The 25185-nt window shown below is 47.7% G+C and overlaps 11 protein-coding genes across 11 annotated transcripts; 6 read left to right on the forward strand and 5 right to left on the reverse strand.

Moving 5' to 3' along the window:
* Nucleotides 1-862: 862 nt before the first annotated feature.
* GIQ15_04726 (uncharacterized protein) lies at nt 863-3759 on the reverse strand (the record flags this gene model as incomplete). Its single annotated transcript, XM_033552143.1, has 6 exons — nt 863-1423; nt 1488-1541; nt 2408-2684; nt 2831-2850; nt 2903-3158; nt 3218-3759. 6 exons carry the CDS (start codon nt 3757-3759, stop codon nt 863-865), a joined length of 1710 nt encoding a protein of 569 aa, XP_033405873.1.
* A 2543-nt stretch (nt 3760-6302) lies between these two features.
* GIQ15_04727 (uncharacterized protein) lies at nt 6303-8171 on the forward strand (the record flags this gene model as incomplete). The annotated part of the gene is made up of 4 exons (XM_033552144.1): nt 6303-6402; nt 6471-6755; nt 6839-7216; nt 7294-8171. 4 exons carry the CDS (start codon nt 6303-6305, stop codon nt 8169-8171), a joined length of 1641 nt encoding a protein of 546 aa, XP_033405874.1.
* Nucleotides 8172-9518: 1347 nt separating this feature from the next.
* On the forward strand, nt 9519-10070 carry GIQ15_04728 (uncharacterized protein; the record flags this gene model as incomplete). Its single annotated transcript, XM_033552145.1, has 2 exons — nt 9519-9749; nt 9900-10070. 2 exons carry the CDS (start codon nt 9519-9521, stop codon nt 10068-10070), a joined length of 402 nt encoding a protein of 133 aa, XP_033405875.1.
* Nucleotides 10071-10498: 428 nt separating this feature from the next.
* On the reverse strand, nt 10499-11833 carry GIQ15_04729 (uncharacterized protein; the record flags this gene model as incomplete). The annotated part of the gene is made up of 3 exons (XM_033552146.1): nt 10499-10708; nt 10800-11770; nt 11815-11833. 3 exons carry the CDS (start codon nt 11831-11833, stop codon nt 10499-10501), a joined length of 1200 nt encoding a protein of 399 aa, XP_033405876.1.
* A 1459-nt stretch (nt 11834-13292) lies between these two features.
* Nucleotides 13293-14009, forward strand: GIQ15_04730 (uncharacterized protein; the record flags this gene model as incomplete). The annotated part of the gene is made up of 2 exons (XM_033552147.1): nt 13293-13779; nt 13864-14009. The coding sequence occupies 2 exons, from the start codon at nt 13293-13295 to the stop codon at nt 14007-14009; spliced, it is 633 nt and encodes a 210-aa protein (XP_033405877.1).
* Nucleotides 14010-14211: 202 nt separating this feature from the next.
* GIQ15_04731 (uncharacterized protein) lies at nt 14212-16164 on the reverse strand (the record flags this gene model as incomplete). Its single annotated transcript, XM_033552148.1, has 1 exon — nt 14212-16164. One exon carries the CDS (start codon nt 16162-16164, stop codon nt 14212-14214), a length of 1953 nt encoding a protein of 650 aa, XP_033405878.1.
* A 349-nt stretch (nt 16165-16513) lies between these two features.
* On the forward strand, nt 16514-18179 carry GIQ15_04732 (beclin-1; the record flags this gene model as incomplete). Its single annotated transcript, XM_033552149.1, has 2 exons — nt 16514-16598; nt 16672-18179. The coding sequence occupies 2 exons, from the start codon at nt 16514-16516 to the stop codon at nt 18177-18179; spliced, it is 1593 nt and encodes a 530-aa protein (XP_033405879.1).
* Nucleotides 18180-18638: 459 nt separating this feature from the next.
* On the reverse strand, nt 18639-20210 carry GIQ15_04733 (uncharacterized protein; the record flags this gene model as incomplete). Its single annotated transcript, XM_033552150.1, has 1 exon — nt 18639-20210. One exon carries the CDS (start codon nt 20208-20210, stop codon nt 18639-18641), a length of 1572 nt encoding a protein of 523 aa, XP_033405880.1.
* A 787-nt stretch (nt 20211-20997) lies between these two features.
* Nucleotides 20998-22312, reverse strand: GIQ15_04734 (uncharacterized protein; the record flags this gene model as incomplete). Its single annotated transcript, XM_033552151.1, has 2 exons — nt 20998-21791; nt 21856-22312. 2 exons carry the CDS (start codon nt 22310-22312, stop codon nt 20998-21000), a joined length of 1251 nt encoding a protein of 416 aa, XP_033405881.1.
* Nucleotides 22313-23119: 807 nt separating this feature from the next.
* On the forward strand, nt 23120-23386 carry GIQ15_04735 (uncharacterized protein; the record flags this gene model as incomplete). The annotated part of the gene is made up of 1 exon (XM_033552152.1): nt 23120-23386. The coding sequence occupies one exon, from the start codon at nt 23120-23122 to the stop codon at nt 23384-23386; it is 267 nt and encodes an 88-aa protein (XP_033405882.1).
* A 746-nt stretch (nt 23387-24132) lies between these two features.
* Nucleotides 24133-24777, forward strand: GIQ15_04736 (glutathione S-transferase; the record flags this gene model as incomplete). Its single annotated transcript, XM_033552153.1, has 1 exon — nt 24133-24777. The coding sequence occupies one exon, from the start codon at nt 24133-24135 to the stop codon at nt 24775-24777; it is 645 nt and encodes a 214-aa protein (XP_033405883.1).
* Between the last annotated feature and the right edge of the window lie 408 nt (nt 24778-25185).

A 25185-nucleotide genomic window follows, 5' to 3' on the forward strand; every position in this document is an offset into this window, starting at 1 on the left:
AGAGCAGCCGTACATCAAAATGAGACGGCTGGAGAGGCAAAGAACGAAACGTCCACGGGAGGCGACATAGATGTAGATCAACCGTGTGATCCACTCGACCTCGATGCCTACGCCAGGTCTCAAGAGAACGGGCCCTTCTCGAGACGCCTCAGCAGCTGGCTGAGGTTCCACGGCCTTGACCCTAATGAAGTTAATGGTTGATAGTTTCGAGTGAGTTTTCACCCATCAATGCCCAAGTAACATAGGAACGCAAATGGCAAAGAGTATTGGTCAGAGCTAACTTCTCAGTCGAACTGTAGGCTATAACCAGCTTTTACCAAACACTCCATATCAATGGCCAAATCTCCGTAAAGACGCGCGCCGCCCAGTTCCTTACCTGCTCATAATCATACAACTAGAGGTTTTTTTTTGTCTTATTTAGGCGTTTAGACGATATGGCGCTTTTTTGGTTTTTGGTGTTTCCTTTAAATCTGTCCGACTTGGCGGAGGAATTAAGTTAGTATAATCCATGTTTCTTTAGGAAAGAGGCATAATCAAGAATGTGTGATTTTATTTCAGAGAGAAGATTAATTTCTCGTCATGGTCCTGTGATATCCCACTCTTCGAGCTGTCTAAGACAGGGACAAAGAGCAGGTAGCAGGGCGTACGACTAAGGATGACGATACAAAGGTTTTCATCATGCTATGGATTTAGGGTAGTATTTTTATAGAAAGAACTCACAAATTCATAAAGGTGGGGCCAGCATTGTCGTTTGGCTGCTCGGTACGTAGAGTAAGGTACGAATCCCAGCTCCACGGTACCAGATTGGTGGTTGATTTTGATAACGTTTATCTAACGGTATAGAAAACGCACTGGCATATCTTCATGCATCACCATAGGAAACAAGGCGTCGTTGAAATTCGGCTGGTGCTTTAGCTGTCTTCTTTCCTTCTGGTTGAAAAGTCCCAATCTGGTTCAAATCGTTCTGGACGGGGCGTTTGAAATTATTCGGCGTTTCATTGATTTGACCGTTTATGTCGTCTATTAGTTTTGTGCGTTTTGACTGGCCATGTTCCTTACAAACTCCTTTCTTGTTATTCGACGCTGTATAGCTGGTAGAGGCAGCTACATCGATTTGGCCACGTGCTTCATATTTGACCGAGCCATCTTTGGTCTGCTCGTCATTACCAAAAGATTGTTCTTCGAGCTCCTTCTGGCGGAGAAGAGCTTGAATCTCACTATGTCTGAATATTTGAATCTGCTGGTCGGTGAGTGTACGTTTTACCCCGTCAGGATAATACCCCAGGCCATCGTCAAAAGAGTTCTCATAACCCGTAGCTGCAGTTTCTATGGCATTACAGGCCGGTGTTATGATATTAGAGGCTATTGCTGATTTGAAATTATGAGTCGCGAAATGTTTGGCATGGAATGTAGCCAGGTCATCCTAGACGACGATTAGCTGGAAAGTAGCAAGCAGAGATAAGTTTCCAGGCAGTGGTATGACGTACACATGTGACGGGCGGAACTTTCGTAGCCATTACAGATATTCCGCGGCCGCGAAGCTAGCTATATAGCAATAGGTGGCGAGTAGTTGGCCGTTTGAGAGCTCGACGCGAGGTCGAGCTTGAGAGCTAGAAAGTAAAATATCGTACTTTTGCCTAGAGAAATGTCGTGATTGTATTTATAATATACCAGAGGATATGAATTCACCCCAACAAAAGGAATGAGGATACACAATACGATAGAGAGAGTACCGTGTTTTCAACTCACGGTTTATCGTAGAGCTGGCGTGATGATGGCAAGGAGGTTGGAAGTTCGGAGCTTGAAGTGAGGTAGTATCACGTGATATAATTGAACTTGTGGGGTCATGTGATATCAGGCTTACGGCAAAAGGGGAGCAAAGATACGCAGAGGGATGTACCCTTTCACTACTTGGATTCAGGCAAACTGAAGATTTCCATGGTTAATAGCTTGAGTTTGGATCATATAACTGTAAGGGGCTCCCGTACTAACGCGGCAAGGAGGATTATCTTTCTATTTTTTGCCCAACGCTTCCATTTCCCTACCATGGTGACATGTGAGATTGCAGTAGGGGTCATAAAAAATCGACACTAGGTTCATAGAACCTATGAAAGGAGGCTGGGTAGACCATGATTATATCTACCCGGCAATACATAAACTAGGATATGATCAGAGGCCTGTAATAATGAGCTAGATCGTCTCCTTTAGCCTACCAAGCAGAATATTGTCTAAATTATTCAAAGCTTCCAAGGCGCTCCCATCAAGGAGAGATTTCCCGGCAGTCATAGTTAGTCTGCCTGGGGTCGGCTGTTCCAGGTATGTCATTATACGTGCCCGGTGAGATGCTCTGTATACCTACAGTGTATTAGAAGTACTGGCAGATAATTATGTAAAGAAACAACCATACCTGCATTTGGTTGACCATCCTCATAACTTCATCCTTCATATCCTCATCTTCTCGTAGTCTATGGCGAAAAGAATACTTCTTAAACAGAGAGGCAAGCTTTCTCTGGGTAGCTGGGATGTTTCTCATCCTCTCTTCATCAGAGAGGTAGAGTTCTAGCCCCAGAAAAGCATCTACCGCAAAGAAGAATAGCATGTGGCTGCCGGAGAGGCCATTGTACTTGACAAACTTTCCGTTGACCATTTTCCCTATACCCCAGCCATGGAAGCCTTGGATATAGCTAGACCATACTGAGGGGCATATGCAGCGTTTGGTAAAGCTTTCGTAATATACGCGCAGAACGTCACGAAGAGTCGAGTTAATTCTTTTAAGGTGCTGCAGGCAGTGCACCTTGTTATTGTTTTGATAAGATATTATTGCACGGACCATATCATAATAGAGAGGGCCTTCAAGCATCAGTTAGAAAACGGGTGTTGATACAAGAGACTGCTCACATACCAAGGTTTCAATCTGGCGGAAAATACGAAAGAAAGCCTCCTCAGATGAGGTTATCAGATCCGGTACGCCGACGTTAATTTTGTATATAATCTCGCCTTTCTGGGAAAAATTATGCAAGACGTTTGCAGTGCCATTTCCACACTCAGACGTCACGCCAAATTTTCGCTGGAAGTAGGACCATGGGATCACCAGTTCTGGCGGGAACTCGACAATAGTTTCAAGTTGAGCGACTTTGACAATAGGGTTCAGTGCCCATCTGATATACTTCTTAGTTCGAGCTTACCCCCATGGGAGAGTAACATGATGGCTACTGACCTGTAGGCATGGCGGGATGTTGCTATACAGCAATAAATACCGTTGTATGCATCTCGAGGAAACCCATTCCAAACTCCTCTTTCCACCTTAGCAAGGGCTTTTTCAACCTCTACGATGTTGATACGCTCCACCAAAAGCTTTCTCATAAGCGATCGATAGTGATTTCGCCGCTCATTGCTGATATTATCGTGAAGCACTGGTTCAGCTGTGGTGAACAGTGGCAGCAGCTCTAGATATATGTCCTTGTATGGACGGAAAGCCGCTGGCCATGCGTTGTGCTCTGCATTTGGTGGCCAAGCTCCTGCCCCGTCCTCGTCAATGAGCTTTAGTAGCGCTGAGGCAGTTTCATGACGGGGTGCGAGAGTTCTAAGGTCTCGAATGATCTCAAGAATCCCTCTTCGATTAGCTTTTTCAACTCGTGAGCGTAATCTCCATATCAGGTCTCCTACAACAACGACCAGGACCAGGGCGACGAAGGGGAGGGGAATCATGTCGCCGCAGAGAAGAGGAGGAGCCAACAAAATGTTTTTTGCCTTGCCCATCGGGTGACAGTGTGTATAAGTACTCATCTTGAGATATCCCATGTCAAAGGGATTTTGCGTAATTTGTGTAAATTTATTTCCCCAAAAGACGCAAGTGTCGAGCTCCGCCTGCCTGCTGCTCACCTAGCAGTTTCCAAGAGTATAATTTCGCAGGTTAATTTTTCATATTCAAAAATAACCCACTGAATTTTGTCCCTTGCAACAGAGCTGGAATTGGGATAACTTAGCTTCAGCCAATCCCGCAATTCAGCATAAACTGCTAAGGGTCTGTGAAACAACATTGACTGACATATAATGGTGTTTTCAAATGCCCCTTTGAGAGAATATAGGCTGTAAAGATAGTGACTTCGTGCGAAGGGCCACAAAACACTTTAGTATATTGAAGTATAAGAACAGGCCATGTCAAGTATCCGTATAGCATTATACCAATATATGTGTCCGACATATGTGGCGTGAGATGGGTGAAATTGACCGATCACTGGATTTGGAGTAGATCTTTGGGCTGGAAAGCTAACCGATATCCGGTAACAACCGCTGATAATTAGGAATATTTAAGCCATCCATGAAGTGTATATCGCCGGGGTAGGTATAAAAAGCCTGTCAAGGTGGCGGGCGTATGACCATATAATAATATAGGTATATGAATAGGTATGAGCTGTCGCGCGAATAGTGACGTAGCCGCATTAATTCTATACCAGGAGCACTTATGGTCAACTGACCGAAACGTCTAAGCCTTGATATGGAATACAAAGGCACATAAAAAGTTTTCTCCAGGGGGTAACTCTCTGATCTTGCTATAGCAGACATTCCCGCTACAGGTGGCAGGCAACAACCTTTTAAGTTGAAGATAGCCTCTTCCGGTAAAGAAGTATTCTCTCAAAATGAAGCAGCAACGTTATAAAATCCCCATTTTAACATTCCTGATCCTCAGATACCCTCAAGTCCACTTTCGTCCGTCATCGACGTAGGTAGAACTTCACTGTGTATTTGGTTCCCAACTTTAGCTTTGACGTTATTGAATTTAATTTCCAGCTTGCAAGACTGTAAGTCGATAGAAGATAGTCTTTCTTTATCATCGGCAGAGGGCTCTTCCAACGACCAGGCGATAGAAACATGGAAACAGTCTGTGTAATCGGCATTTCTCAAGTCGGGAGATGGAAGCGGATCGTCTTTATTCCCCCCTTGTCTGCCTCGTTTCTTCCCCTGTATGCCAATACGATTTTCGTATAGCGGTGGCTGGTTAAACTGTGCAAGAGTTACATTTGATAGGTTTAGCAACCGATTCAAACTGTTGTTTTCTGGGCGGTTCAAGCGTAGGACGAGAAACCACCTCGTATGTTCAAAATTTGACACCCAGTCCAGACTGTTAAGTGAGACCTCGAATCTAAGTTTTTTGAGTTGCATCAATTCTCTAGTCACTCGCAGCATACCACCAAGACGCCTGGGTTACTCACGGGTGAACTTCTGACTTTTTAATCCCGTCACAAAACATCTCAAGGAATATTTCACGCTGGTTTGTGGATAGGACCACAGGTCGAGACAGGCTGATATGGAGCGGTAGTTGTGCTCCCAGGTCACTATAGAGTAGGCTATGGATCCCCGTACCGCCTGAAGCCGTGGCCTCACATCGAGTAATAATTTCCGACAATGTTCCTAGTTCACTATTGTTTGGGTACCCTCCAGCAAATCAGCAATGATCGAGAGCTGGCATTCCTTGCATTAAGCCAGGTAAATATGGGTATAAGAAAACATCCGCCTACACTCGAGGTAAATATGTGTCGGCCAGTTTCCAGCAACATGAGGAACCGCTCGAGTTCTTCCATTATGAAGGCTGGGATCATCCTGTACGCTAACTCTCACAGATGTCGAGTACAAGTCGCGAAATTCAGCGGGAAGTGGTGGCAGGGCAGTGTGATTTCGCCTGTCGGATTCTAGTTGCCTGTCAGACTCGCGGCAGAGCCTCTTTGGAGATGCCGACGTGCTACCAGGTCCATGCTGGTATGTAGCGTCCTCCTCAGATTCGGTGTCAGAGTACTGGACGAGAGGCATGGCTAATAGCTGGTCGTTCTCGATCATGTCAAACCTCTCGATGTCGTTGTTGGATAGAAGTGAAGATAATCACTATGCCAACTCGGAAAGGATAAAAGAATATACGGAGAACCCTGCCCTTGATAAAGAGCTAATGACAGCGTCCGACTCAGGAGCTATCGCAATATACAGCTTTCTTGAGAATTAAGGGCCATGTTCTCTTAAACTAGTTACGGATACACCTAGTTATAATATTTCTTTACTGTTGTGCTGAGTGAAGGGCAAAAGAGACCACCTGGGATGTAGCCTGCCGTCCTCCAGAGCTCTCTCATGCCGGAATCCTCGCTGGAATTCGTTCTTTTTACGTAGCTGGAGGCACAAAGGTTTATCACATTGTTTTCGGAGTGCTCATTATGCTTGGAAGATCAGCAGCGCCCTTGATTAGGCGCGCTGGTCGTATCTCAACCGCCGTCTACCCAGCTTTCTATCGCCAACGACCAGCACAATCGTTGAGAATGGGCGGGAAGCTGAGCTCTCCTATATTAGATGCTCATCGCCTTAACGCATCGAGATCGTTCTCGGGCGGATCTGAAGCCAGGATACACCCAGTCCCAAGTAAGTTAGACACACGCTGGCAACGGAACGAAATCTGAGTGTTTACAGAAATCTGCTACTCGGCCCAGGTCAAGACCCATGCGCATACACAGCAGGACGCTTCCTCCACCAAGACGAGCTTCAGCGCAGCGTGAGACATATCCAGTTCAATTTCTCCAAGTTATGTGAGGTTGCCATCAGGCTGTCTGAGGGCGCGTCTCGCGTCACAAGCTATGAAAAGAAGGAAGGCGGTTATAACAGAGTGTTCATCCTCTCCCTCGACAATGGCAGACGCCTTGTAGCAAGAATTCCTACGCGTGTCGCCGGGGCGCCACGGTTAACGACCAATTCAGAGGTTGCAACGATTGCATATTGTAAGATATACGGCTAGTTAATTAATTTGCTTATCCTCTCACCAAGCTTGGTTTTACGCTTGGTTATCTAACGACTATTCCAGTACGGTCGAAAACCTCTCTCCCTCTTCCTCAAGTCCTGGCCTGGTGCGATGATCCTAGCAATCCTGTTGGTGCCGAGTATATTATTCAAGCACACGTCGACGGTGCCTTGTTGCATGAACAATGGCCACATATGAATGTTCTCCAACATATGCAATGCACCAAGCACCTATCCCAGATGACTCCGGAGATGACATCGCTCAACTTCCCAGCTTATGGGAACATTTACTTTTCTAATGCTCCGATCGAAGCTGGTCTGAAGGTTCCGCTACAGGACGATGACGGATTCTGCATCGGACCTTATTGCAGTCCATTATTCTGGCATCTCGGAGCTGGAGAACCCGAGCTCTACGGAGAGCCTAGTGAAAACCGTGGACCTTGTAAGTTCTTTTTATATATACCCAAGCCTATCACCTCTTACCTGGAGTTATATAGTCCAATGCTAACATATTGTTAGGGAAAACCCTTGATGACTATGTGTCCGGACTAATCGACACTGCTCTCTCCCGTATACCGAAGGAACAGGGCAATGGTCTTCCATACCGTGGCTCCATGGAAGAGCATATTCGTCTTGTGAAGATCTGTCGGGAAGTAATGCACAAATTGGTACAAAGTCCTCACATCCAGGGGGCTGGTATGCCGACTTTGATCCATGCAGATTACAACAAACGCAACATCTTCGTTTCCTCTGACGACCCAACTGCTATCACTGGCATAATCGACTGGCAGCTAACATGTGTCGAGCCGGCGTTCATACACGCACACATGACTCCAGATTTTGCAGCATTTCCTGAAATCGACCCAAGCGAAGATGCCAGTGAAACAAAATCTAAAGAAGAAGAGAGACTGCTCGAAGACCTCTCTATATGCAGTCAAACATTTAATGTGATCATGACATACAAGAACCCGAAAATTAAACCAGGAAGGCTACTTGATTCCACTCTTTTCCGCCTCTTCCACTACTGCTTTACTACATGGCGTGATGGGATACCCGCCATCCGTCAAGAACTTATTGACCTCAACCCCCTTTGGCATAAGCCCGAACTAAGCTTGCCAGCCCCTTACCCATATGTTACTAGTGAACAGGAGCTCGCGGAGCACAAGAAGCAATACGACGATTTCGAAGCCAGAGAAAAGCTGAAAGCATGGTTGAGAATATCTTTGCAGACGACTTCAGACGGATGGATCCCGAATGAGCTTTGGGAGGACGCAAAGGAGGCAAATAGGATGGCGTATGAACAATGGATAGAAACAGCAAGGGAGGCGGAGGCTCGGGGGGATGATGATATGACAGTTGAGAAGGCAGAAAAGCTATGGCCATTTGATGCCAGGTAGGTTGGTGCCATTTTTCAACGTGTTTATTTGCGATATTGACACTCTCTTATCATATGTATGTAGAAATGTAACAATAGTAAGCGAGCTCATAGATAAAATTCGCTACGGTATAGAATATTTTCAGTTTGTGTCCCGTGAATGCGGATCACATGCATTCCCCCCTTGTAGTAGGGTCCACTGCCAGCTGAACTCTTGCTGCTGAAATCAAATTCAATTTCCATAGACATACGAATACCGTCAAAATTGGCTGTGATGTTCCTGAAGTCGACCTTAATGACGCATGGTTTTTTATCATGCAGATTTGTTCGTTGCCCGCGCCATCAGAGCGGAGTTTTACAAGTTCGACGCGGAAAGTCTCACACTTTGCTGCAAGGAGGACCGGAGGTATAACTGGAATCCATGGAAGCACTTGGATGTCTGCTTCAAGCGCTTTTTATAGATCGACAGCACGCCAAGCTCCTGTAACTAAGTTCCTGGAAACGGGAAGCCAAAAGTCTAGTTCAATAATAGCTTTCGAGGGGCAAAAATCAAACATCCTGTCTGTCGTCCGACAGCATCCATGATTTCAATATACCCAGCAATCTTCCATGCCAGCTCTACAACACATATACCAGGCGTATCAGAATGCAGCAGTGAGGTCGTCGTTAAACGCTGACATAAGCCACATAGTCACGTGATAAGCCTCTGCTGACCAAAGAAATAAGTTGTCTTGGCAAGGCTTGGTACGGTACATCACGTGGTATAAAGTCCATGACATCACGAGACGCTGGCAACTGGTCCACGGGGTGGTAAATAGAGTCATGGACCTTTAACAAACCGTTGGAATCAACGCTCGCCAACCATGGCTTGCTGGGTGAGGCATGGCAATCGTGTGGTCATAATGAAAACTCTTCGCATAGCCCCATGGTTGGCCTATATATCTCACATCTCAGATGCTTCCGCTTCTCAGATTTCCTTTCGTCCTATATCTATACTCGTCCGTCAATGAAGCTATCGCCTGCTAGCTTTATTTACTCTTTAGGATCACATATACTATAATACTACCCAAGAACTACTATCCTCCTTAAGACTTTGGTATATTACCAAAGTAATTAATACTTCATAATGGTCTTTTGCACGTCTCCGCGTCCGGGCCCCCCAAAACGCCGGGATGGGGAATTCATCCTGCCAGCAGAGTCGATGCTTCCAACGGACCAAATCTCGCGTGGAAGACGGACGTTCCAATCAGCCGGAGATTCATCGGCGCACCGAGAACCGCACATGCCACCACAAGCAGCCAGACATCACAACGACTATTACGATTGTCCTCACGAGCCTTCCTTTCAACAAGCTAGGCCCAGACCACATATGCGGCTGGACTTCGTTGATAAAATGGACACCGCAAGTGAGCCCTACCATCATGAAGGCCCATTTGATTTTGCTGCTCGAGAGAGAATTTTCCTCTCAGACCATCCCGCTCTCCAAGCCCTCCAGGATTCCAACGAGGAAGATCTCAAAGCCACACCAAATGATATGATTCTCGATAGTTTTCACAACCATCATCCGTTTGATGGAGTTGCTACGTTCCCACCTAGATCAGTGGGTCGGGATGGCCGAATATTTGATTATAAACAGGGCACAAGCATGACAGAAGATCAGGGCAAGTTTCAACAACACGCTGGAGTATGTTTACCTCCCTTCTACACATTTTCCTGCTCTTGTAATCTAGCAGCTAATCCCTATTACTAGAAATCTGAAAACGGAGACTTGCTCTCTGATCCTTACTACCATCAGGAAGAGCGTGAACTGCGTCGGCTTCAGCGCAAACGAGTTCGCACTACTACGGAGGCCATGGACGATGAAGACCGCCCTCAACGTAAGCGTCCCTACTCAAGCCGACGGAAAAAGGCCACCCTATAGACTTTCAAAGACTTTAATGGCCTTCCTGGTTTTATTGCTATCTGCTTATAATATGCCCATTTGCAATATATTCACCGCTGAAGGTGAGGGTCTTTCCAAGTGTTCCAATCTACCCACCACTCATATTTATTATCTTATCGGTGTCTCAGGCGCTGGAGGAGTTAGGTTGGCTAGGGATTAAAGAACGGTTGTTATGCTTTATCTGGGCACTACGATTTAAAGTGTGGGTTCAGATCTGCTTCTTTATGTAACAAATAATGTTTAATATCTACTTTAATCTTTTACTCGAAATATAACCAGAGCAAATCAATTTATTTTTTCCTACCAATTTTGGGTATTATATTGAGAAGAGCTGGGCTAAATGCTATCGATGAAGTATTCATCTAATCAAAACACAGGACCAATGTTGGAAGAAGAAAAATCCCATATTATACAGTAATCATCACACTGGCATTCTTATACCAACCCAAGAGAGGGTTCTCGCCGTTCCTTGTCTGGGTGTCTTCAAGGTATGCCCAACGCTTCATGAAGTCGTCATGACCCGTTAGCCTTGTCAATTTTCCGGTAATTGCTCGATACACATCTTCCATCACATTAAAGTCGGTCGGAAAGAATATATCAAAGTATCCCTGGTGGACCTGTAATTAAATACTGTTAATATATGTTTTCTTTGTACGGACCAGGCGCCCAAAAGAGTTGGTTCCGCGTAATTTCGGCAGGGTCACTTACATATGGTGTAGTTGCCTGGACATTCCTCCTTTGATATCGAGTCTGGACTACAGGTGCACTGAAGCCCGGCACGGCATCAGGAAGCGAGTTGAAGTCACTCGCAATAAGACGATGAGCTGGGAAATAATCATGCAAAACGTCATAGAATTGCATTAATCGTGTTGGAATATATTCCGGCAACGTCATATTGGGCGCAAATGGAAGCGCACTTTGAAGCTTGCGCCACATAGGTGGTCCTAGCGGTGTAGTAAATGGTCGACGAGCCGCTGCCTGCCTGACTCGCAGAAACCGGGCTGCCGAGCGGTCCAGGTCTGGAACGTAGTATTCGTAAAACTCACCATCAGAATCAATAAGAACACATCCTTGTCGAGGTTGACCGGTCTCCATATCGTAGCGAATAACATCGTGGCCAAAATTATCGAACACCTCCAACGCCAAGAAGAAACACGGTGAATGAACATAGGTGTCCCAGTCGAATATCGATCGATTGATGATTTCAGCATGCCCGCCATGACCGCCTACGTGAATTGAGTGGTTGAGGTTCTGCTGTTGCAGATTGGCAAGACTGCTCGAGATTTCGATGATCTTATACTTCGTTCTCTGGTATACCTCGGGTTCAACATCTCGTATGTAGTCCAAAATATTGAGCATCATAGTACCATTCCCCGCTCCCATTTCGTAGATTATCAGATCGTGGTATGGGAACAAAGTCAATTTGTAGTTTGTAACGAGGTATCGAGCAATAGCTTCGCCATAATAAGGACGGAAGAGCTCAGTGGGAGTATGCCACAGCTGTCGAGTTTCATCGTAGTTTGTCTCGTCCAGTTTATCTTCAAATTCCACGTATCGCTCGTCTAGCAATTTGTTGAATGCAGGTCCATCTTCAATGTTATTAAAGTCGAATGGTTCGCCGGGAGTAAAGATAGTCGCGTGCTTCGAGAAATAGCCGTAATGCGGGTTATACAGGCTGTCTATAATAAGAGGATTAACAATTAACCAAAATTAGACGGCTTACAATTCATGAATTGTCCCATGAATTGTCCCAGCTCGCACCTTCAATAAAATCTCTTGTCAACATCTTTACCCGCTTTGGCCGTTCGCGTCGACTCCGTAGCTCTACCGCAGTCACCAATGGATAGTCCCTGAGCTCTTGTGACATGTCCTTTGGGAAATGATCTATTCTGTGCCTCCATAGTGTTTCGTTGTCATCTTCCTTTTTTCGTCTGCTCCCGAGTTTCTTCGAAAAGTAGCGCGACTGCTGATGACCGCAGGAGCATGATTGCAGCGAGTGTCGAGATCGCAATGGCGGAGGAAATGATAAGGACCGGGTCGCCTGATGCCGAAATAGCTGGCGGAAGAGGTGCGATACAACTGGCGAATCCATTGCTTGTCTCAAGCTGGAAGATGTTGACCGGATGCTCAATTTGCCCTCGTCCTAGTGAAATAGAAGAAGGTGGTCCGAGCTTTTTTTTAAGATAAATATTTATTCCATCACATTGAAACATCCTCCAGCCGCACTACGCCAGACCAACTGTTTATATCCAACAATTGGATAGCGGGAGGATTAATTACATTCTCCCATCTTCGAGATGGAAACGTCTTCTCGTACACCGATTTACATAGCCGCTGCTTTCGCAACGGGCGCCCTATGTACCATTGCAGCCGATCGGTTCTTACTCTCTGATGGACTACTAAACCGAAGAGAGCGTGTTAGCAAGGACGCGCTCAATGGCCAGCCGACAGCTAATGGAATAGCACATTCTGAGTCCAATAGAAAACCTCAGCCTCCTCCAATCGTGGATGGCATAGAAGGGTGCATTGGAAATACTCCACTAGTTCGCATCCGCTCTCTATCAGAGGCGACGGGCTGCGAGATACTAGCAAAAGCAGAAGTACGACATGTTCCGCCACTGTATATGTTTTAGCATTTCCGATATTTGTCTATCCATAAACCGGCCAGCTTCTAATTCGGGTTTTGTAGTTTTTGAATGGGGCTGGAGGGAGCCCCAAAGATCGTGTTGCGTTGAGCATGATACAGCAGGTCAGATATAAATTTACGGAGTGCCTAATACCGTTTATCCAAGTATTGATATGGTTACCTAGGCTGAAGAGAATGGCCTCCTCACACCATTTGTAGGAGATGCAATATACGAAGGCACGGTTGGGTCTACAGGAATTTCTCTCGCCACCCTTGCAAGAGCGAGAGGATACCTTGCGCATATGTAAGAGACACCCCCCTATATACACGCCTTTATTAGGCTATGCTAGCTCACACATATATACGCCGAATATAGATGTATGCCATCGGACCAATCAACGGAGAAATCAAACTTGCTCCTTAAACTAGGGGCAGTGGTTGACAGGGTACCGCCAGCTCCGATAGTTGAAACCAGCCATTTCGTTAATAGAGCTCGAAGCCTGGCACAATCCCATGGCCCAGAGCACTCTCCCGTTCGTGAATCATCACCATTTGAGAAACCAAATATCGAGCTCATGACGTCGGAAGCTGCTGCCAAACAGAGCCGAGGTTTCTTCGCTGACCAGTTTGAGAATGCCGCCAACTGGCAAGCCCACTACCGCACAACAGGGCCCGAAATTTATGAACAGTGCGAGGGTAAAGTAGATGCATTCGTTGCAGGTGCTGGAACTGGAGGCACTATCTCTGGAGTCGCACGATACCTGAAACCACGGATCTCTAACATGACCGTCGTTCTGGCTGATCCCCAAGGGAGCGGACTGTATAACCGTGTCCGATACGGCGTCATGTTTGACACGAAGGAAAGAGAAGGAACAAGAAGAAGACAGCAAGTCGATTCTATCGTTGAAGGCATAGGGATCAATCGTGTCACCGCAAATTTCGAGGCTGGCCGGGAGTTGGTTGATGACGCGGTCAGAGTTACTGATGCACAGGCTATCGCTATGGCTAAATGGCTTGTCGAAAAGGACGGTATATTCATCGGCAGTAGTAGTGCTGTAAACTGTAGGTATTCTATCGCGTTAACAAATTCTTTGGCAACGGAAATTAACAGGTCTATCCGCCCAGGTTTTGCTGCTGTTAAAACAGCTCTAAAGTTGGGTCCAGGACATCGAGTCGTTACAATCCTCTGTGATTCCGGAACAAGGCACTTATCGAAATTCTGGGCCGAGGCAGGGAACGTTGGAGGCGCCGTTGGTACTAGGCTTGAGGATGTCCTCAATGCCAAGGAATGAATGTTTGTTCCATGAAGCTGATTTAAATTGCAGAAGTTACTGATACAACTGCAAATTTGGATAAACGAGCTGCTCTCGTTGCAAAGAGAGCCGGGTCGCTGGCCTAATCCATAGGCTATCATAACGAGATAGCCCTAACTACAGACGTGATATAACATGGCTGGCTTCACCAACACATGCCAGAAGAGGAGGCCGCCTTTTATTATAATCCGATAATGCTGCGAGATTTGCTATTGGACAAAAGATGCTTCTTAGGCGTGCGAGAGGCTCTTGGTGGAGTGCTTATCTGCACTCCAGACAAACCAGTGCCATGCCACGCTTTCTCAAATGCCTCGGAGAGGGGGTCAGGGCTTTCATCCCGGTCTTCTCTGGAAACTACGGTATCAGACGGAGTTTCTTTCGCAGCTGGGCGTTCAGTAACATCCCGGGGTAGTGTGGTAGGGCGGAGTGGTGATGCAATGATGGTAGAAATCCCAATTGGTGTTTGAGGAGAATGTGGTTCCTGGGGAAACGATCGCTTTTTTGCTTTGCTTGGTGTTTTTGAATTGACCCAACTCTCCCATAGGTTTTCTCCAACGCAAGTTTTAACCCATTCATGCTGTATTTCCTCCAAACTTTTGTTTAAGAATTTAGATCGAATAGTCTCCCAGGAATCTCCAGTTTCCGGTGCGAGTGAGCCTAGCTTCGTTCGCTCCGCATCAGTCCAAGGTTTAGATGCGGAAAAGTTGTTGGTGTTGCGGCTGCAGTAGACATAATACCACTGACGTAATTGGACATTTGAGCGGGAGGGAATAGCTAAAGAGACCTCGCGCCAGGGCTTCCTCTTGACCAGCCTTAGAGTCACGAGCCTCTTCACTTCTTGAGGTGTCAGAGTGTCAAGCAAGTCTTTTGAGGCTAGCAATTCAGCGCCAGGGCTATCCATAACATTATCAGCTCCGGTGGTTCCATCTTTTTTGCTCGTAGATACTACTTCTTGATTGAGGTAATTATCCGCTTCGAGGGTACATTCGAGGCTAGTTGGCGTCACCGGGTCAGCTGGCTTGTTGGTAAGGGGGGTATCCATAATGGGATTGCTAGCAGTTTCCTGCTCGTTAATCGTAACATCATTGGTGTCATTATGTTCAAGGCTAGGTAAGGGTTCCTCTTGAGATGGGTTATATATATTTTTAGAAGGAGCTGGAGTCTGAAGAGTAGAGATTTTGGGTGATAGAATGGTATTGATATTAACAGGTCGCTTTGGGGTTGAGGATATTGGAGTGTCATCCTGAATTGGGTCGTCGGAATCAGAGTCGTTAATGGTAATTTTTGATTTGCGAATTGGAGTTCGCTTTGGGAGATCCTTGGGCTCATTTATTCGGGGTATCCGCTTGCGCCTTGAATGTGGCGCCGCCCATAATGATCCAGAGTTGTCTGGTGACGGCGTTCTTTCGATGAGCCTATCTGCTGCAATTGCCATATCCTCTAGCCCCGTTGTTAGAGCTGTAGTTGGTATTGGGGGGGCGTCCCATATAGAGTCCCCAGGAGGATTATGTGCAGGGGTATCATAATTTTCGTGACCAAACAGACGATCACGCCCAATACTCTTTTGTGGAGTTGTAACGGTCGTGAGGTTTGCATCCCCATCGAGCTTTTCCGAAGAGCTTTCTGGCTGGTGGTTTAAAATCTGATGTCCCAGGTGGTGATTCATGCTGCAAGTAGACAGGGAGCCCACTCCATATCCGTTCGCAAATTGATCTCCATTTTCAGTCGGCGTATTGTAATCATCTTGCACCACCCATTCTTGGAAAAACGCGCTCCCTCCCTCAGCACTTCCCGTAGTATCGGGTGGTGATTTTGTATCCAGACCTGGCGCATCATTGTCCTCATCACTCTCGTCTTCGGGGTGAAAATCGTCCCATAAGCCTCTTCCAACGTCATGTTCATCGCCCATCTCGGTAAGGTGCCCATTGTCCACCACAATCGTCCCCTTTGCCAAATCTATCTCGTCGCCAACAGAACTAAAGTCCTTCCCGTATTTCTCGAAGATGGACTCAAATCGAGACTTGAGCCGTAGATCGTTTGCCTTTCTAGCTTGGTTCACATCGAAATCTTGAGATTGACCCTCGAACGGGCTAAACTGGCCGTCGATTCTGCGGCGTTTGTTTGGTGGTGACATCTTCGGTAGATGGGAGATATGAGACCGCGCATTGCGCAGTTTGCGGTGAAGCTGCAAAAACCAGGGAAACCGCCTATACAGGCAAACGCCGATAAAGGGAAAAGGGCTATAAAAGAGCAATAGAAACCCGCTTGCTGTGTTCTGTCTCCATCATCAGTAAATGGTTGTCTTTGTGGTCAACGGCGAAGTAAATAAAAACCACCGCCGTTCGCCAAGATCACCTGCTGCCAACGTCGTCATAGGGCATCACATCGCAAGCCAGCGTTCACCACGGACACAGCAGCATGTAGCTTGAGTTCTCTGCGCAAACTGCACACAGTCATGGTCGCCGGGAAGTACAGCTGGAATCATGTACTGCCAGAAATGTCGCACGCCTCTCAAGCTGGATAGTTCCCTTGAAGAGCTTAATCCCGCCGCATACGATCTTCTCGTAGGTAGGTATTCAAACCGGGTACAGCTTCGTGCCTCTCAAGACTATATATACATAGGGACTAACTCTATACGCAGGCTCAGCAGGGAAATCTGCACCAAATCCATCCGGCCTGAGTCGTTCCCGACCCTCATATCCTCCAGAGCGCAAAGAACGGTATGACCAAGTGGCTGGTCGGACGACCTCACCAGTTTACAGAAAGGATATCCCAGCCTCACGACATGGACGGGGTAGCCCAGACTCTGGGTCGCGAGATGCTGCTCCGGGGATGTCCTTTGTGATGCTGAATGAGTCTCTACACTCCTCCTCTTACCAACCGAACGGGGTGGCCCAGCAGAAAACGAAACGCAGGATACAAGAAAACCCCGAAATTCAACCTCAGAGCCAGGAAATACTATTTGCGGATCAGGTCGAAAGGACAACACGGATCTTTGAGATCGTGTCTGCGCGATCAGATATCGATCATCCAATATGTGTCGACTGCACGGATATGCTGGTCGATGGACTACAGCATAGACTGGCAATAGCAACAAAGGAGCGTGACGCCTACATATCATTTCTCAAGAATCTAAACACCTCTATCCCTTCGACGGACGAGATTACAACAGTGAAAGAAACCCTAGAGGCTACACTTAAGACTGAGGCAGAGGCCTTTGAGCAGCTACTTGAGTTGGAGAGTCAAAAACGAGCAGTGGATAAAGAAATAGCGACGTTGGAAGAGGAGTCACGGCAGCTGGACTTGGAGGAACAAGACTTCTGGCATGACCGAAACGCATTTGCTTTAGCCCTATCGGAATTCCAAAATGAGCGGGATGCTTTAAATGTCAAATTTGATCATGACTCGCGACAGCTTGAACGCTTGCAGCGAACGAACGTATACAACGACGCATTTTGCATCAGCCACGATGGATATTTCGGTACCATAAATGGCCTACGACTTGGACGACTCGCTAATCCATCTGTTGAATGGTCGGAGATAAACGCAGCATGGGGACAAACCATACTCCTCCTTGCTACAGTTGCGGAAAGGATAGGTTTTCAATTCCAGGGCTATAAGCTACGACCCATGGGCTCGACGTCTAGAATCGATAAGATCGAATACCCTCAGCCGAATCAATCTCAGTCACAATCCCAACCTACAACTCGACATGACCCCGTTACTAACGGCGGCCAAAATAAAATACAGCCCAAGGTTACGCCCCTTGACCTCTTCTCTTCTGGTGACCTTCCGTTGAATCTGCCCTGGCTCCATCGCCGATTTGACGCTGGCATGGTTGCCTTCCTAGAATGCCTTCGACAGCTGGGTAACCAGGTCGAAAGGACTCCTACCTCCATATCCGCTCCGGCAGAACCACCATCCTCGAGGCTGGGGAACCCACAACGACGTCAGAATCAGACACAAGTGACGGGCCTAAAGTTGCCGTACGAGATCAAGCGTGATAAAATTGGCGATGCCAGTATTAAGCTTGGGTTCAACCAGAACGACGAAACTTGGACCCGCGCGTGCAAATATACACTTACATGCTGTAAATTTTTACTAGCACATGCAAGTAACGCTGGATCTACCAACAGATCGAGTGGCTAAGACAGGTCACGGACGCGTTTTCTTTTTCTTTTCCGATAAAGGTTCGACGAGACGATTTCCTTTTTCTTCTATGTATCACTACACCACCTACTGCACCATCTAGAACTGTTACGATACTTTTAATTTGGCTGGATTCAAAATATGGGGGACCCCAATACTATTAAATCATTTCTATCTATCAGTATCAGATTTATCAACAAGAAGTTCGCATATCCGCCATATCTTAGCACGCTTTAATTTACTTTTCAAGCCTGCACCTAAAAGAAATGGGAGAATCGCTTGCTCCCTGGAAAATCTCAAAACATAATACACATTGCAAAACGAGGGGCCCTCCATAAAACCAAGACGACAGCAGAAAGGAACAAGTCAAACAAAGCCGTTATGCCACTGAATCGTATAACCTGAATATTTCATGTCATCCATATCCAGTGGCGCCATTATAGTGTCATAAAACGTATTTCAGGGAAAAAGAGCATCATCGACGGCGACGTTATTAAGGAAAGTAGAGGCAAATTGAACGAACTTGAAAGCATCGGCGAAATTGGACACCAGACCAAGGGAGATGCGAACAAAGCCGCCATTCGGAAGGCCGATATCACTCAGGGAGGCCTCGCTTTCTCTCCTCTTCTCCATCATTCGGCTTTCATCTACACTCTCAACGGATGTCTTTTGTATGGCGTCCGACGCATCAGAGTCTGAGACGGGAGCTTCTCCTGCACCTGGCTGGAAGACAGAGCCTGCATGCAACGAGACGTTGAAGGCAGAGGCTCTTCGTGCCACCGTTGCTTCATTAATGAGACAGCCCTTCATATCGACGAAGTTAAGAGCAATAGTACCTCCACGAGGCAGCTCGGTTGTCTGTGGGCCATAGACGACCACCAGGGCTTCGCCGTTGGTATGGCTTAGACCATGGAGCTCGTTAAGCAGCCATTTGGTAAGGCATGAAACGCGGGTGTGGATGGCTTCCATACCGATCCCGGCTATATGATTGAGGCCGATACGGATTGCAGGGAGGGAGAGGAAGTTAATAGTTCCATCCTCGAAGCCCTCGTTGTCTGCCAGCAACATATGTCCGTTGGCCTGGACCGAACTGCCCCAGACGGTGCCTCCAGCAAACCACGGACGGCCGAGTTTGGCAAAGGCCTCCCTGCGAGCCAGCACCGCTCCAACGCTGGACGGATGGCCGAACATCTTGTAAAACGACACGGTCACAAAGTCAGGGTGCCAGCGGGTGAGATCCAGTTTATTTGTGGGAGCATAATTGTCCGCGTCTAATAAGACATGCCATCCCTGTTCCTGAGCTGCTGCAACCCACTCTAGAGGATGCTGGACACCGGTAAAGTTCGACTGGGCGGTATACGCGAAGAGACGAGCAGGAGTATCATCGCTGCTTTCCTTACGGGCCAGGGCCGACTTGACGGCGGCTTCGTCGCACCGTAACTCGGGCTGTTTCACGGGCACATACGAAACAGCCGCGCCCCGTCCCTTTGCAAAGTCACGCAAGCCGAGTACAGCATGTTGGTTGTCGTTCAGCAGTAGCAGTTCACCTCCTTCAGCGAATGGATAAGCTTCTCCGATCAGCTTGAGCGCATTGGAAGAGTTGATAGTAAAGATAACTATGTATTCCGCCGGATCTGCTCGGAAGAAGGACAGCACTCGGGCTCTGGCCTGCTCGTCGAGACGGGTGATGGCACTCGACGTCGGATTGATCGAATGAGGATTGCCAAAGACGTTGCTGCGAAGAAGTTCGAAGTGTCGCTGCAGCTGTGATTCGCCGTGAATCCCGGACCCGGCATAGTCCAGATAGATGCGGTTTTCTTTATCCAACACTGGATAGTCGATCTGGCGGATATGGTCCAATCGAAGAGTTTCGTCATAGGTTGGGTTGGCCTTGCGGAATTTTTGTTCAGCCTTGCGAAGAGCACGAGCGACTTTATATTTGAGAATCAACCGCCTGCGCGCTAATTCGATCTTATCGAGATATCGTCCCAGCGGCAAGCATACAGCACTCATGGACGGTTGAGAAGCCATTGGGGACAAGATTATTCAAACAATTACCGAGCAAGACGACTGTTTTTTTGGCCAGCTATCAACTCGCTCAATGAGGATTCCCCTGGATTTGAATAATCGATTGCCTCGAGCCTGCTCCCTGTAAGACCCTGGCAGGCATTATATCCTGCAACGTACACCTGGCGACTGCGTCCAACTGTCCGCAAGGGCCTGGCATGGGTTCCCAGGGTTAATTCCGCGTTACGATTACTACACTGCACGGCCAGAGTACAGGCCCGCCGCCATGCAGCATTTAGTGCAGGATTTTCGCTATGGGCTAGCCTGGATAGGTGCGAAGCGCGGTTATTTACTCCATGTCCACATGAAAAGACAACCGTGTGCCGTGCGCAGCTAAAGTCGATTGGCTCTTGTTTGGGGGTCCTACCGAAAGGCAAAGCCCGCTGGCAGGGTCCATTTGAACCGGGGGAGAGAAAGGTGCATCGGTGGCCGGGGGGCGCGGAGGACGGAGGACGGAGGAGCTACTGCAGACCTTCCCTGTAGACAAGGCGAATACGGGGGGCGATGAGATCTGATTTTTGGGAAGTGGATGGAGGTGGGTACGAAACTATTCATTTTTTGATGATGTTGCGAGGAAGATATATATACACCGGCCATTCCACCCACAGTACGAAATATATCACATATATTAGCAATAATTGTATAACACCGCCGGACCAAACACGCTCAGAGACCTCATAACCAACACCGTCCGAAAGGGCACAAAAGAGAGAGAGAGAGAGCGGGAGGGAGAGAGAAAGGAAGATGAAGGCTAAGAGTAGAAATTGCTCTTCTGGAAGTTCTCCAGGGAGATATCGGTTGGCTTCCCCTTGACGGGCTCGGGAGCCTGGCCCCCCTTGAGTGCAGTCAGGCTCTTGGTCCTCGCCTCCGCTGAGTTGCCGACCAGTGTGCTTGTCCTCGTAGCTGGCGCGCTGTTGTTCGCAGCCGCAGTCGTTCCAGCTGTGATCGCTTGCTGCTGTGGCCTGCGTTGAATGGCTTCCAGATACGGGCTTGGCAGGTATCCAACAGAGCCATCGCGACCTCTGCACCTCCACCATTCGGATGGGTTCCCCATTGGATCAGATTTGCTCAGCACGGCAACGAGATCGCCCTTCTTGACTGCCAAATCTATACCGCCAGTCGCCTGTGTATCGGGCGAGTAGTCGTACAAGACCCGACAGAAGTCAAGCTTCGACGGGTCGATCGAACCCTGCTGCTGGGCTTCGTTTAGTAATTCTTGCTGTCGTTTGGCTTCCTGCTCTTGTGACCGGGCAAGGACGCGGATGAGCTTCGACATGAGATACGGTAGGCCGAAGACGGCGGCAAGGAAGAAGAAGAAGGGCTTCTTTGATGGCTTCGGTCGGCCGGAGCCATCTGGTAGGCCACCGTTGTTGCCAGTAAATGCAGAGAATGCTGAGGGAGTAAGAGCAGTCGCATCTGCGGGTAGAGGGCGACCAGTCAATTTAGCGAGCAGTGTTCGGAACCACCGAAGAATTGTGAAGATGCCCAGGACGGAGCCTAGTGTGTTTTTGAGAGTCCCAAATTGTTCTGCGACTGATACCATAGCTAAATACCAACATAGCTAGTTAGTAAAAAAAATGTGTCTTGACGGATATTTTTTGAGACTTACCGAAGAATGAGCTATGTGTTGCCATATATGTGCTTTCCAGCATCTGGGCAAATCCTCCGAACGCCCCGACGATGCTCTCGATCATCTGGAACGTCGCCTGCGTACTCTGGTTAAACGAGTTTGTCAAGCTGTTCGGGTCACCGCCGTTCTGCATGCCTCCGTACATTCCACCCATTCCACCCATACCGCCATACATCCCTCCCATTCCGCCATAACCACCATACATCGAACCCATGCCCCCCATGGCCCCAAACCGTGAATATGGCGATGAGTAATTGTTATACCCACCACCATACGGCGCCGTGCCTAGTCTGGATGCGCCATATGGAGAATAATTCGAGGCTGTCTGGCTGACCACAGCGTTCAGCGAGCTTGGCCGGGACGGGAGTTCAGGTGTCGATGTAGCGGTAGAAGATGGCGCAGCAGCGGTAGAAGGTTGAGGTGTCGAGGAAGCCATTGCGGTCTGTGGTGCCAGAGCTGAGCCTTTATGATATTGTCAGTTCAGAATGTCCATTTGATATTAATATATCTATCTTGGTGGCAAGGAGGGGGGTTGTCCTTTGTTTCCTAGGGCGGTGAAAGGAATCTAGCCAATACTCACCTGCAGTTGAAACTCCTGCTCGCTCCCACGGCTTGGGCGGCGAAACGGACGCCATCGCGCAGTGTGCTGTATCCAATCCCCCCTTTAACGGTGGCGCATCGATAGGGAAGGCTCTTAACGGCCTGTAAACGTTGAACTGAGTATGGCTGACACCGGGGCTGGGAGTTGTCTATTCGGGTCTGTTTGGTGTAAAAAAACGGCGGGGAAGAGAGGGTGAACGCCAGCAGTCTGGGGAAACGCCAGAGAGTATGGAGAGACGGAGCGAGATGGCGGTTTTGTCGCGGCCAAAACTTCCTCGTCCTCTTCGTCCTTCTCGGTCCCTGGATGCAACTTTGAACTTTCAGCCGAGGATGTAAATTTGCGTCTCGTGACTCGCCATCTCTACGTCACATTCCTCGGCTAAACTTAACTCCGCTCCCTTTGTCACGTGATATAAAAGTATTACCTAAGCCAGACAGACTTGGACCCTTTTTACTCTTTACTCTTTACTCTTACCTCTTACCACTTACCATATTTCTGATATACAGGCCATAGAGTGCTATCCATTTACTTCTATACACTAATGAACCAGATGCCAGACCAGCGATAGAGTCTATCAGCTACCACTAGAAGACACTCCCAGAGCTTGTGGTGACAAAGATAAGGGCTTCGAGTACATTACACATGAACAGCTACAGCGTCGAGCTGGCCGGACTGATACCACTTGAAGCACCTCCGGAGAATCACCTGCTTCTCTCCCTTGCAGGTAGAGCTGGTCAAGCAGGGGCCGTTACCAGGTTACTGGGGACCACTGGCATGAACTATGAGGATGCGGACCTGCTTATTTTAGAGCACTACAAGGATTCGTTCACCATGGCCGATCTCACTGCGGAAGAGGCGCAGTTGGTACATGACATCTTGCATATAGAGGCCCAAGCCGTGCAGAAGTGACTAAAAATTGTCAGGGATGGTATTTTGAGGCTAGGGGACGTGAAGTTGGTTGCAGACTCAAGGCTGTCTCCTATCCTGGCAATGCTACAGCCCGCTTGAGACGGCAGCAACACGTCTTAATACGCAAGGGTTATCCCGATATCAATCGCCGAGACCCGCAATTTATTATACCCTTGATATCCAGTTACCTATCCCACCATGCTGCGGAAACGTGTTCAATTACCCGCAGCAGGACGGTACGGGTCGGCTCTCCGGAGATTTTTAATCTCCTTCGATATGCCAGTTAGCCCCAGGGAAGTTCACATAGGTTGAGTACCTGGCCGCTCCCTGCTGCATCTTTTACCCAAGAGACAGCGCCCAGCCGGTGTACCACGTGACCTCGGATTTCGCTGCCCAGATGGCTTCATCCTAGCCGACTCTACTCGCAGATTTGATATCAATCAGATCATCCTCTATCATTGTTATCCCTGGACCATTGGTGGATCGTTACACTAGGGAGCTGGTTCGTTATGATACAGTCGAAAGTCTTTCCGCTATACAGCCAGCCACTTCCCTGCATGCTCCGTTGATTATAAATGTCTATGCATCGTACTACGTACATCCGACGAAATGCATTTATAATCAAAGTATCTACCCCGCCATTCCAAGATGACAATTATATATAGTTTCCTTCGGGACTATATCATGTAACCCATCGACTTGCAATTCACTATTTCCCAAGCCATCAACACACACCGGCCAACATCATGCCAGGTGATAATATTAAGCTATGGTATTTGCCGGGGTCCTGCGCCCTTGCCCCCCACATACTCCTCCGAGAAATCGGAAAAGACTTCGAATTGGTCGAGATGACGATGGAAAAGCTCTCCGGAGAATACGACGCCATCAACCCCAAGCGCCGAGTCCCAGCGCTCGCCCTCAATAGCAATGAAATAATTACCGAGAACCCCGCGGTTATGTTGGCAATTTCAAATCTCGCGCCTGAGAAACATCTGATGGGGAAGACGCAAATGGATACTGTTCGCGCAATTGAGTGGGGGACCTGGTTGTCTGGCACAATGCACGGTCAGGCATTCGCTGGAGTATGGAGGCCTCACAGATTCATAGGTGAACCCGAGTTTTATGACAAGATTAAAGCCCAAGGCATGATCACTATCAAGGAATCGTTCAAGTTTATTGAAGATAAGCTCTCTGGATTACATGCTGTCGGCGATGAGTTTACTGGTACTGATGCGTATCTTTTCGCCATTTACCGATGGGGACAAACGATCAAGTTGCCTATGGCGTCGGACTACCCGAAGCTCACTGCTCTGGTACTCGAAGTTTCGAAGCGGGAGTCTGCAATTGCCGCTTTAAAAGCAGAGGGACGTCCTCCGTTCACGGTGCAGTGAAGAGCTACTGGGAATCGATGATGCTGAATGCATATTAAAACCTTCTATGAAAATACTACCGTCAATAGCTGTTGATATATAGTTATTGAATATCTAGGGATTATGACTCTTGATGGAATATGTTCGCCATCTTTTGTAAAGATATTATTAATGAAAGAATCAAAGGCATTATGTATATGAATCAATAATTAAATCTGTAAAGTATCCGAGTTTCTCCCCTGAAACCAAAACATTAAACCAAAAAACTGCCGCGACATAGTCTACAATTCATCAGGACTTGGGAAATGAATCTTCCATGACCTCGGTGGAACAGGTAAGCCAAGCCAGAAGTTCCACAAACGACCAAGTTCCATTACTAGAATTTCCCATCTATAGACACAAATGAAGCGGTTAGCCTGAGTTAGAAAG

The sequence above is a fragment of the Arthroderma uncinatum genome, assembly GCF_011692745.1.
Source record: "Arthroderma uncinatum strain CBS 119779 chromosome Unknown scaffold3, whole genome shotgun sequence".
NCBI lineage: Eukaryota > Fungi > Ascomycota > Eurotiomycetes > Onygenales > Arthrodermataceae > Arthroderma > Arthroderma uncinatum.